This window comes from Perca fluviatilis, chromosome 20 (genome assembly GCF_010015445.1).
Source record: "Perca fluviatilis chromosome 20, GENO_Pfluv_1.0, whole genome shotgun sequence".
Taxonomy (NCBI): Eukaryota; Metazoa; Chordata; class Actinopteri; order Perciformes; family Percidae; genus Perca; species Perca fluviatilis.
Window position 1 is genome coordinate 18,071,278 of NC_053131.1, and position 13,389 is coordinate 18,084,666.

The 13,389-nt window shown below is 40.7% G+C and overlaps 1 protein-coding gene across 1 annotated transcript; it reads right to left on the reverse strand.

Moving 5' to 3' along the window:
* Positions 1 to 206: 206 nt before the first annotated feature.
* On the reverse strand, positions 207 to 12,497 carry znf292a (zinc finger protein 292a). Its single transcript, XM_039786156.1, has 8 exons — positions 12,095 to 12,497; positions 9,815 to 9,969; positions 8,810 to 8,888; positions 8,328 to 8,463; positions 7,973 to 8,175; positions 7,601 to 7,737; positions 7,010 to 7,151; positions 207 to 6,886 (listed from the first exon to the last, which is right to left on the reverse strand). Exons 1-8 carry the CDS (start codon positions 12,242 to 12,244, stop codon positions 761 to 763), a joined length of 7,128 nt encoding a protein of 2,375 aa, XP_039642090.1. The 5' UTR covers positions 12,245 to 12,497; the 3' UTR covers positions 207 to 760.
* Between the last annotated feature and the right edge of the window lie 892 nt (positions 12,498 to 13,389).

Consider the following 13,389-nt stretch of genomic DNA (forward strand, 5'->3'; position numbering starts at 1 on the left):
GTCTTTAGTTAGCATTCTGCATATTGTATACTGTTTGGGTGTCTATACTTACACCATGTCAGACGTATTTTTATCTTTTTATGTACTATATATAAAAAAACATGTTTTTAAATGAATTTGTAGTGATTTTAATTCAACATGCTTTGGAACAAGAATTTCTCTCGAAAGATTTCTGGTGGTTTCTATGCAGATAATAAAAAACTGAATTTTTACAAAGAATGTCCTTTATTTTCATGCAAATTAAGTCCAGTTGTTTTCAGATTTACTCTACTGTAAACAAATACGATATGAAAAACCCTGCAACACAAAAAAGATCTGCAGACAATATGTTACAAAAACCAGTAACATTTTATTGAACACTTTGTGGAAGACATGTAAATATTACAGATAGGTCTACTAGTGTTGAAAAAGGATAAAATAAATACAAACAGAATTTGAAATCCCATAGGGATATATAAAAACAGTTTTTCTTTAAAAGTCTCCATTTAGCAAAAGAAAAAAAAAAAACATCTTCAGTACTAAGCATAAATACAAACATGATCTAAAATCTATGCCCTATCGATTACCTGGTTATTATAGCTAACATACATACTTAAAATCATCCAAGACATTTTTTCATTAAGTACAAAATAGGCCATTTCATCGTTAACTGTGACCATTACTGTTAACAGTTGGAAATCGGATGCATTAACAAACAAACCATTCTGCAGCATAACCTCTCAAATCCTGAGTGAGATCGAGTTGAAAACTAAATATCGGGCTATGATCGGCTATAAAGCCACTTTTTTATTATGACTATTGGCCTCATGTCTTGTAGCTGCTTTAGCAAAAGATCAGCACCGTCTGAAAATGTTTTATCCATGACAATTTTGACATTGCTCACAGATTTGAGATTAAGAGGATTTCTGAAGTCTATTAGATTCTCGCAGCCTCTGAATTCATCAGTTATTTTACTTTTCATTGCAGACTTCTGTTTGTTAGTTTGTTGTCTTTTGGACGGCAGTTCAGAACTAGATTTGTCACTTAATTTGCGTTTGGAAGAGTGGGTTGACTCTGCGGTTTCCAAGAACTTAAGGAAAGAGTCCTCGAGTCCTAAAGGCTTGAAAGACCCTGGCATAACCCCGTCGTCACGTTGTTCTTGGGCTGTAGGGGTACCAGGATTTGAGTTCTCTCTTGAACTGTTAACAGTCAAACGATTCCTAAGGGTCTGCATCCTCTCCGGACAAGCTGGTGTTGGATGTGCAGGCTTTCTGGGGCGGCCTCTTTTAGCTCCACCGTCTGTCCCAGTGGAAGCTTGAGATTCTGCACTATCATCGTTGGACAGCTTGCTGTCTTCTTGGCCTATTTGATCCACCAGCTCATCTGTTTTCTGGTCACTAGGCTTTTCGCCATCATCTAGCGGTGTCTCCTCAGAATCTGAGCTTGACGCTCCCTCTGATTTGCTTGAATCTTTGAATCTGGCACGTGAGTACTTTTTGCAGAAAATGAACTGGCTCCTGTGGTCTTCAATGTATCTTTCTGTGAGGCCATGAGTGGTGTAATGCTTAAATATACTTTTTTCAGCCCGCTCCACTGCATCACAGCCTATTATCATGCATGGGTACTGCAGGGCGGACTTTTTGGTGCACATGGCTGATGCCTCATCATGTGATTTTAGTGTAGGCTTTCCAAAACTAGTCCAGTGTTCAATGGACTTCCCCTCTTTCTTTTTAGTGTTTTTCTTCTTCACTTTGAACTTGTTCTCAACATTCTCTTTCCCGTTAACCCCTGGGAAGAGCCCAATTGATTTAGTCCGTCTTCCGTCACTTGTTTTAGGATCATAAACATATTCGTGCTTTTTTATCAGGTGACGGAGGAGGTTTGATTTTGTAGTGTAAACGCGGTCACATGCTTCATACTCGCACCTGAAAGTTGGGTCAACTGAGCCGCTTTCAGATATTGCGATTTCCTTGTGGTAATTCTTAATGTGCTCAATGTACTTTTCCACAGAGTTGAAGGGGAGAGCGCACTCCGGCCTGTCACAGTTGAAAGTCCCTATGGTCATGCTCGCCATCATGGCAGTGGCTTTGTCACGGGTAAACTTGTGAAGTAGGAGGTAATGCTGCACTAACCTTGTGATTCCCATGAACACCCGTGAACAGTTTTTCACTTGGCACCTGACTTCATCATCTTTGTCTATGCTCTGATGGCTCTCCTGTCCATTATTAACGCTTGTCTTTTCGGTGTCAGGTTCAGGTTTGCCGGGAGGCAGGGATGCCTGATGCATGGCCCTGTAATGGAGAATCAAATTTTGCTGGATGGTAAATGCGGCAGTGCATCCTTCATGAACACAGCGATATGGTCTATATGGACTGTAGGCGTCGGTTTCACACATTTTGAGGCTCAACCTTTTCTGAGGTTTCTCTTGCCTCTGGTGTTCATCCTTTGTTGGTGTGTTTTTGGAGCTGCTGGGTTTCTCTGGGGAGGATGAAGCAGATGTAGAAGAAGGGCTGGACATTGGCTCGTTTACTTTGCTAAATGATGCATCTGATCGTCCTTGCTGCTCCTTTGCTTTGCCAACCGGACTGAGTTTCTCTTGTAAACTGGATTTCGGTTTCACATCTGGACTCTTGTTTACAACAGCCACTATAGGTTGCTCTAGGTTACTTTTTTCAAGAACCGATGGTGCCACTTCACAGAACGACCCATCAGTCATATAGGTTTGAGGTGGTGGTAGTTGTGCGACAGTTGAAACCTCAGGCATGAAGCCCTGTTTAACTACATCTCCTGGTGAAGGGATTTGAGGAACTTCTGGATTGTTCTCATTGTCTGTTTGAGGTGCAATTGCAATGTCAAGTGGTTCTTGTTTTATAGCAGGTAATACAACCGCAGATTGTGTCGTGCGACTGGTATTGGCATCAGTGGTCACACGGCTAAACACATCATCTTTGTTCAGTCTAAATGCACGCCTGTTTCGAGCACTGATCCTTAGCTTCTGCATTTCTGCCTTTGACAATCGATGGACTTTTTCATAGTGAATTCTTAAACCGGTCGTTCTCGTGAATGTTTTGGGGCAAATCTGACAAGGATATGGAGACAGTTTGGATGGGGTTTTTTTTAGTTCTTCAATCATGTCGTTAGAGTAATCGTGCATTCTACACAAGTGTTTGAATAACGCCTCCTTTGTCATAAATGAGTACTCGCACTCATCCTGGTCACATTTAAATGGTTTGGGGATCTTTTCAGAGGGCTTGTCATCACTTTTACTCAGTATTTTACTTTTTTCAATGTTGTGGGCTGTATCACAATGACTGACATTTTGCTCTAACGACAGAGCACTCCGCATCTTCCCTTGTGCAGCCTCAATCAAATCCAACCTTTGAAAGGCATGTGAAATTTCCATCAAGTGATCCTCTTGATAAGGTACAGTGAGGGCTTGATTAGCCAACACTCCGACTTTCTGTTGCTGGATTTCAGGGGAAACAGATGTGGCGTTTGAATAGTCCATTATATTTGAATTTTGGGGCTCCTGTTTTAACACCATGGGTGAAGTCAAAGTGGTCAAGCTACAAGATTCCTGTGAGAAATCCCCATTTGACATGTTGTATGTTGCTCCGTTAGTATCAGGGACATGGGGGTCATTGAGAAAATCAAGAAAAGATGTTGGAAGATCAGCTGTTAGGTCGATTTCATCTACAGGCCTGCACTGCGAGCGTTTAGATAAGTGACCCCCAAGGGACTTGGTGCTTGAGAACTCCCTGAAGCATCTCCTGCAGATGACTTTGCCATCTTTAATGATGGCTGGCCATTTGGTTCGCTTGCTCAACCTGCTGCGTTTTCCTTTCTGCATGTCAGGGTCACCAGCCTTTTCATCTGACGGGGTAGGCTCACAGTCAGCACTAGGACAGTCTTCTTCGTAAGGGAAATCTGTGTGAATGACACTGTTTGGGCTGAGCATGCTATCCACAGAGTTGTCCATCTGTTCATAACCAGGAGTGGGCACAATCTCTGTTTTAATTATTTCATTTGTAGCTTTTGATGCAACTTCGGCCTCTGGGCTGAGACATTTCATGGGAATATCAACTGACGAGTCTTGAGTAGGACAAGAGTTTTCACTCTGAGTATACGGAGTGTGGTAACTTCCTTCAGGGAGGCTATCAATTGTGGAGATACTGTTTTCATTATCCAACTGGCCTGTCATACTTGCACTCCTTTTTCCCACATCTACGCTGTCTCCACTGCCTACTACTGGATGAATTAGTCCATACTGATGCCCTCCGTTATGTATTTGCCCTCCATTGTCAAGCATCAACGAACTGGACACATACTGAGACATCAAACTTGAATCTGAAGGAGCGTGTGACATAGAGGGACCATGTATAGCTGCCATTGAATGATCTCTATCAGTAGGGAGAGACGCTGTGGTTTGATAAGGGTCTGCCTGCCATTGAGGATAGCTCCGAGGGGGGTACTCATTCATGTTGAAGGTATCTGGATAGCAGTTATTCATGGGAGGTGAAGACCATGACTGGGACATGTCTGTCTGCATCATTCCGCTGGGAATATTTGGGCTTCCCCATGGCGGGTACACTGTGGGGTTCACCATTGGAGTGATGGGCACAGGCTCCATTGATCCAGGATAACACTGAGCAGGTGAGGTTGAAGATTCCATTGGGAAATCCATTTGCTGCATCCCAGGTTTGTTGCATAGTATTCCTGGCTGATTTGACAGCCTGTTCCCCTGGTTTGGTTGAGTCTGATTGGATGAAGCTGGCCGACTTGGTACCTTTTTTGCTGTAATTTTGGAGACTTTGTTATATTTCTTTGCCAATTTCCAATCTTCAAATATTTCAGGGTGTTGCTTCTTTACATGCCTAGACAGACTTTTGTTTGTACTGTATGCCCTTGTACATTCATTATATGGGCAGCAATGCAGGTTCTCCTCATTGCCAACAGTTGCAGTGCTGGAAGGATATCCTTGCACCCAACAAGGAATTTCTGTCTTGATTTGACTTGGAGAAATTATTTGTGGAATCACTTTTGGAAGATCATTGCCTTGTACATTATTAAAACCCTCTTCCTGTTGACTTGCCACAGGGATGAGTGGACTGGGTGAAGGATTTACTGGTGGAATCTCACCTTGCCCAGCCACATTATGGTGCGCATGAGGGGCCTCTGTTGCTGACTTGACACCAGCTGGTGCTGAAGTGGGGTTTGTCAGAGGAGTGTAGCATTTCTCTGGTTCTTTCATTTCAGGATGTGCTGCAGAATTCAGCATTCTTTCAATCGAGTGTTTCACTCTCACAGTAACAGCTTCTTTAGCAAGCTCTGGTAAACTGCATGGTGATGTGTTTACCATTGATGCCTCCTTCATATATATGTCTGTATTAATCCTTTCAAGGCTTGTGGTGCTCTCAGGTGGTGGTTCTACTTTTGGAGTCTCAGGAAGGTTTTGATTTGCGATGGGCAAATTGTTTACTGCATCATTTGTACTATGATTCTCTTGGTGAGACAAGAATTGAGACTGTGAGTAGAATATTTTGCCACAGTTATCTGTTTGGCAGGTGTAGGTAAGGTAATGCTGCGCCTCGTGATCATACAACAGGTAGGCCTCACTGAAAACTTGGCCACAGTTAGGGAACATGCACTGGGCTTTAAATTCAGGATGTGTTTTTCTATGCATGAGAAGCTCAGAATTTGAGTTAAAGTTTGCCTTGCAATCCAACTGTATGCAGATGTATGGTTTAGTGCCACAGTGCATCTGCAAATGATCATTAAGATGTCTGACATTAACAAACTGCCGTCTGCAATACTGGCACACCACTTTCTGTTTTTGTATCTCTAAAAACCTCATGGCCTCTTCGTCGTCCTTGTGAGATCTGACATGAGCCATGAGGTTGCGGAAAAACTTGAAAGCCTTGGAACAATTTTTGACAGGACAGAAACAGTCTTGACTTATATTTGTGTCAGATGCAGTTTGTTCTATCTTAACAGGAGATGCCAATTGGTCACCAATTTGAGATTCAATTTTAACAGGACTAATGCTCACCTTAGCAGCAACTTTTGAATTTTTTGATGGACTTTTAGGGGACTGAGGGGGTTTGGTTACCTTTCTAGCAGCTTTCATTGCAGCTAGTCTCTCTTTGCAAGATTGCTTTACATGTGATGCTACATGTGGCTCTAAAACCTCCCTAGTTTCAAAACTGTCAGCACAAATTGGACAAAGATACACTCCATCTTTGAAGTGCTTCTGCGCATGGCGAACAATTCTGTGACCCAAGAACTCCTTGTCACACAAAACACAATACTGCATGTATGCTCGCCAGTTTCTGAACCGGGCAGACACAAAACCCTGCTCCCGAAGTTTTTTAGCCTCTCTGTTTTTTTCTCTTTCATCCGTGATTTCATTGAGTTCATTTGTAGTGGTTAGCAGAAAATCCTCCAGGTCTCTGTATTCAGGGAGTTTGCCAAGTGCACTTTCCACCTCTTGTTCATCTGTGTCATTGAGTGTGTCAATAGATGACACAATAGCTGCCTCCTCTCCCATCAGTGCCAAGCAGTTGCGTTTCAGTGTTTTCCAGTCCCAGAACTCTGGATCAAAAGGCCACTGTGTCTTGAAGGCCAGCAGTAACTCGCAGCGTAAAGAATTGGGCACTGGTAAACTCCCGTCCTCCTCAGGCTTTTGGTCGGGTTCGTTGTACAGTGACTCCACAGCATAATAAGAGTCAACGGTAGGCTGGAGGAGGAACTCTGTCAGCTGGCATGCACGCTTAACCTCTAGATCAGTTGGCAAGAGGCAGGAAATAGTCTTGCAGATGGTGGATTTGCTATCTTTATGGTCACTGGATGTCATTTTCAGAGCTTGAATGCACATTTCAACGCACACTGGAAGCCCCACCTCTCCAACCTACGGAAATAAAAAAAGTAACATAAATGCCAAGGGGCTTACAGATGCAGTACCATATGAGTCATTGTTGGTGTAAATAGTTATGTGTAATGGTTCTGCTATCAGCTACAAATTTGTGTTTACCTCGTTTTGGATGACTTTGATTAGAAACAGAATATGACAGACGCTTCTACAGAGAAGAGCCATCTCTTTGCTGTGTCCAAGAAATGCATCAGCTGATGACTCTAAACGCATGAGTAACTTACTCCAGAACAGTGTGAGTTCCCTGCAAAACATCACAAACACAACTGTTAAAAACAACTAACGAATATTTTCATTATTGATTCATTTTCCGATTATTTTTCTGATTAGTCTATTTGAAACTATTACATATATTGAAATTATTACATATATTGAGAATACAGATGGCCACATCTAAAAGTGTATTGCATAGTTTTTACTTTAACCATTGCTGTATCAAAGACAGTGAGTAATTTATTCACATGCACATCTTCCCTCAAGTACTAAGCTATTAAGAGACATGGACCTTCAAACACAGAGTCAGCCTCTGCAATATGCTCAGTGAGGGTATCTTTGTGCACATGATTTTTACAGAGATTGCTTCATGGATAAAAGTAAATTGTATAATATATTTGTTCCATTGCCACTGTATTCCTGAGAGTAATTGTGTGTGTTTTATAGAAGTATTAATCTGAAACAAATTGCAACACTTACCAGGCACAATAAACATCTCCTTGAAGAAGCTGTCGCTTGAGAAAGGCAGAACATAAGCAGAGAGCTCCTTTCTCATCTCCCTCTGACTCCAAGTTGCAGATCATTTCAAGAGCATCTTTACAGTCTATTGACGCAATCTATTAGAAAGAGAGAGAGAAATCAAATAACTATTTGACACATGACAACACTGTTGGGAAATTCTGTTATTAATATCAAACGAGTGCTGAGTGATTACTGGGTTTCTGTAATTGTTGCGCATATGATAAGAAAAAAGAACTTGATATACCATCACTGATCAGTTCAAGTTTTCAAGTGTTAAATGTAATAACCTTTTGCGTACAAGGAACTGTGTTTCTGTGTGTCATTTCTTACCTCCTCCATTAGCTGCTCCTGACTTTTTGCCATGCAGATGCAAAGCAAGTAGGTTTGCTTGAAGTTTCCTTTTCCTTCATATCCCGGATACTCCGAGCATGTCTTTGCAAGGACAGCAGCTTTATCAACACTGTCCACTTTGATTAGGTGCTTTATTCTCATGTTCAGAAGCGTGGCACCTTCCAACTCAAGATACTCACGAACTAAAAACCAAAAAGTAGAAAAAGACCGAGACAAAAGGTAAGAAACTGCAGATTAGATGTAGACAATTATAATACATTGAACAATTATAATTTCATGCAATTACAGCATTACAAGTCAGCATGGAGCATGTTCAAACCCAATAAGAACTAACCTTGCTCAGTTTGAGGGGTTTGATCAGACAGGATGCTGCTTAGTGTGGTGTTGGACCAGACGCCATCCTGTTGCGCCAGAACTGAGAGCAGACAAAGCTGTGTGCTCCCACTTTCTTGCAAAAGGCTGTGTGCCAACTGAACAGACAATAAATAAAGATGTAGTAACCTAATTACCAAAACGTGAGTCATACTAAATGTTAGACAGTCATGAGTATAAAATAACTGTTATGACAATGTTACTGTAGTGAATGTGTCACCATTCAACAGTTTATATTTCTTCGAAAACAGCAGCGAAAAGAACATTTCATGAAATGTCATTCTTGTAAAGAGAACTCACAGATCCAAACATTCAGCTAATATGTTTTATTTATTTATTGTGTTTCAATGATGAGCTAAACCAAATGCATTCAAATTACTAAACAACTTTTCAGGGCTATTACTGCAAAGTACAGCCTCAGAAAAAGTCCTTGGGAATACTGACCTTCATGGAGGACTGGAACTCCTCCCATAAGGCACCAGGGACATGCTGGGGCAGTAAGAGTAGCAGCTCCGCACAGCTCCTGTGAATCCAACACAGTCATTTTTAAAGCCACATTTAGGTCAAGGATGTGCACACATCCCACAAATTAAGGGTAACTATACAAGAATAACTATTCACAAAGTGTGGTGCTGTAAAGTCAGTGTGGCATTTTGGATGACAAACAGGAGAAATGTGGGTGTAACTCAGCAGCAGCGAGAGAGACACTTTAGTTACATGGATCAATTCAGGTGTACGTGTAGGTGTTATTAAATAGTCCCTTTTGTTTTTCATATGGTATTAATAAAAAGCAGCTCAGAGTGGCCAGATCAGTAATTGTGATCAATTATTTACAAAATATGTTACATCCTTGACAGTAATAATTGTTGCATCAGATTATCTTCCTTTTGTGTGTGCACTGCATCTCCATGTGTATAGTCTGTAGCTCATCCCAAATATGTCGAAGCTCCCCAGTAGGTACCTCCCCAAAGGCAGCCTACATTTCTATTCAGCCGCAAGGACTTTGTCTTCATAACTACCTCATAAGCGTTGTGTGAAAAGTGCAGTAGTTCCTATATACTGTTTTTTTATTATTTAAAATGTTTTCTTTGGGATGTGGGTGTGTTTTGTTTAATTCTTATTGTCAAGTACTGTGCAGCTTTCTTGTAAGATCGCTGTCTGTTTTTGCTGGCCAAAAAAAAAACTACACCAGTGGAACTGCAAAGCAAACTAATGTTAGGTCTAATCCATGTAACCCATTCTTTGCCAAATCAACTTTACACTACTACAGGAAACTTGAGACTTAATGATGCTTTCCCCAACATAAAATTCATTGTGGGTCATTAATGTGTAACACATATTATGGGTCAAGTTAATAGGGAAGATGTTGTTAGAAAGAATACGAAAAATAACACAGGATTTTAAGTAAAACGTATTTCCAGTGACACCCATGTTGGAGTTGCTACTCACAGTGATAACTTTTCAAGTAGGAGTGGCACGTTTTCACATTCGGAGGAGAGACAGGAGGCAGCCTTAGCAAAGCTGAGGATGGCCACAGTGTAGACCTCCAGCAAAGGCAGTGGATCCTCATCAGTTTTCCAACGGCCAGCATGTTCGACAAGGACCTGGAAAACATAAAAATACTACAATTAGAATCTTTTTTTCTTTTTAAAGGCATCATAGTATAGAATAGCAGGCTGAAAAAATACAACTGTGTAAAACAAACACCATGTGTATAATATTTATTTAGCACAAAAAAACAATTAGTCCTCCATCAAGCAAAAATACAGAACATTCTTTATTTCTAGCTTCTCAAATGTGAGGAATATACGACTTATCATTCATTGTAAATGTTTCTGCACCTGCCTAGATAAAAAAAACTATTTGGAGACATTACCTTTTTTCCACTGGGAAATTGTGACATGCATTCTTCATTATTTTCTGACATTTTATAAACCTAGCGAATAATCAATTAATCTAAAAACCGACAGATGAATCAATAATTCAAAACAAAAATAATAGTTAGGGTTTAGCCCTATTTTGCTTATTTGTTAAGTATAAAAAGTACTTTTTGTCCTTGTTTAAGATGTATATACTTTCTTTAGCTCATCAGTTGTACAGGTGTAATTACATATAGACAAATTACACTTTAGCCATGCCCCTTTAACAATAATATAAGCCAAGAAAATGTTGGCCTTGGTGGTAAAAGACAAAATGTAGGCTTTATAATCACAATTCATGTATTTTATTCAGTTTCAAAATCAAACATGTTAAGTGGGGGGGGGGAGATCTAATTCCTCTGTACTAGGACTGAATACAAGGATGTAAAAGCAATTTAGATTGAGTGTAAATAGTCAAACTTTTAACTTTGTGGTTTGCTTTGATTTCAAAAAGCCACAGCTAATTTTTGGATGAAGAATACAAGTCTTACTCTCAACTATCAAGGATGGGAAAAAAAATACATCTGGATCAATATTTACTGTTATTATATACTGATTATATAATATAGCCAAGATGTACACACAAAGACAAAAAAAGCACCAAAGTTATGCGTGGCTCTGCAAAAAAACCCTTCTTTTTTTTTAATCCCTCCCTCTTTTTTCTCTATCACCCAGCACAAAAAAACGCCCAACCTTAATCAATGAAAACTCCCTCAATTCTTTCAACACACAAATATTGATACAGATCAATTTCATCCTGAATGACTCCGATGTACCATGGAAGAGTTGTACTCTTACGAAACAAATCTCCATCATGAATTAACTGCTCACAACTACAGCATGCAGCCCGAGGCTCGTCCCCTTTTACTCAAATAACTTTTAAGTTGAATGAATTCCTCACTGACGGTTAATGTGGGATAGAAACAAACCAATACTTAAAAACTAATGTGGTGCAATGGCCGTAATCCTTGCAGTATCAGTGTGATATCAGCTTAACGGAGACCTCGCTTGATATTTTCGTGGTCAGGGCAAATTAATAAGAAGGATGTGTAATGGAGTCAATGACCACTGCCACACTTTCCCTTTTAAATCACGGTCTCCGCCAGCTGCAGGCAGATCGGTTGCTATAACATTGACATCAATATACCATATTTAGCTGGTGCTGGCTATATGACTGTAATAAGCATCTCCGCTGGTGTGGTTAGCTGGATTAATTAGTGCAAAAGGCCTGGGCTAGCACCTTGGAAAAAATCATTGATCTTTCCGTACAATAAAACCGCTTCACAAAAGTAACCCCTTTTTACACTAAGCTAAAACCTAAACCAGCATGGTGATGCAGCGTTAAAACGTTTGGATGATATGTTCCACGGAGAACACAAGCGTATAATTCAGTGCATATCAATGCAATCGCTCTGTAAAATCTCGCTAACGTAGCTACCCATTTTTTGCACAGCATGACCACTGCACAGGACAGGGGGACCCTGCATACCAGCTAGCAACATTCATTTGCTATTAGCGATCTGGCCTGGAAAATACGAGTAATACATGCACGCCGCGCACACATTGATTTGACTTCTCGTCGCACTCATAGTCAGACTTTGCAAATAAGTTCATGCCACAGACGAACATCATTGAGAAAATGGCTGAAAATCACGGAGGAGTTTTTTTCCCCATCTTGAAATGCCAGGCTGCTAGCTAGGCAGCTAGCCCCTTAGCTACATTGTTGTAGCAAACGTAGACGCGCATCCTCGGCCAGGAAGCCAGAGGGGCTGCAGGCTCCCCGGGATGAGCAGCAGGAGAACGGGCTAACCTGGCAAAACTCCTGGCAGAAATGCAGAGAAGCTTCCAACGGTGACTTCGAGCTCTCTTTCAAAGCTGTGGTCAAACCCTGGAACCGCTCTCGGAGCTCATCGATAGCTTTCCGTGTGTCATATTCCTTCTCTGTCTCCCCCTCCGCCATCTTCACAACAATCACGACCGCGTACGCACAGATGTTACGCTGCCAGACTCGCACACGCACGCGCACGCAGAGGGGGAAGGGAGAGCACACAGTGTGCTCCACATACACATGGATGTATTATACCCCTGATGTCAACAAAGCATCCATGGCCTTACAGTGACACAAAATCCCTCTCTGCAAACAGACTGAACGTGAAATGTTTGCTCATCGGCTAATCTCAGTATGATTGGACTACTGGATTCCCCCGAAGACTCCAAAGATACTGAGGTCAGCTATGACCTCCAGGCACAGCATCATTAGACAATCAACCTCCAACATGAAGCAAAATCTATTATATTTTCATTATTATTATCAACATTTTAATCAACCTCCAATATCCCAAAGACACGATATTCTTATCTTTCTTGTAAGCTCCAACAACATCACTGATTCAGACTTGGTCAGAGCCACTTCACTAGGGCCCAACAGGGATCAGTCAGCTGAAAGACTCCTGGTTAAGGCAACCCAAACCTAGCATGTTACTTTATAAATGGATAAAAGTGTTGGTGATTGTCTGTAAATTATTAGGAGCATTAAAAAACAGTGATGCCGAAATATCACTGGTTATTGTATACTTACTACGTATGACTTCTTGGAAGTTTTATATTACCATCAAACTGTGGCTAAATTTATTTCCACAAATACACACATGGGTTTACCCTACTTTCTACATATTACCATCTACACACTCAATAAATGATTTAAGCATTTGAAGCAATTCTGAAGGAATTCAAATTTTCCATCATATCATTTCATCAGCAGATGAAGTTTGCTCAGTTGTCATGGTATTGTTAAAGTTAAACTTGGCTAATAATTTTTCCTTTTTTGGAGCATTTTAATGACTTCTCTTCGATGTTTGTTTCAATTTCAGTTCTGTTGTTTAATAGCTACTTGACATATTTTTGGCTACCACTTCTGTCAGTCTGTTAGTCCGACATGGCACAAACCTTTTATCAACCTCAAAGTCAATTTTCACTTTCAGACAGTTACTTATGTTACTATTCCTTACATTACATTAATTCAGCAGACACATTTGTCTAAAGCAACTTATTGATTTGTAACACACCTATAAAATTGCTCCCAATACACACACACACACACACACA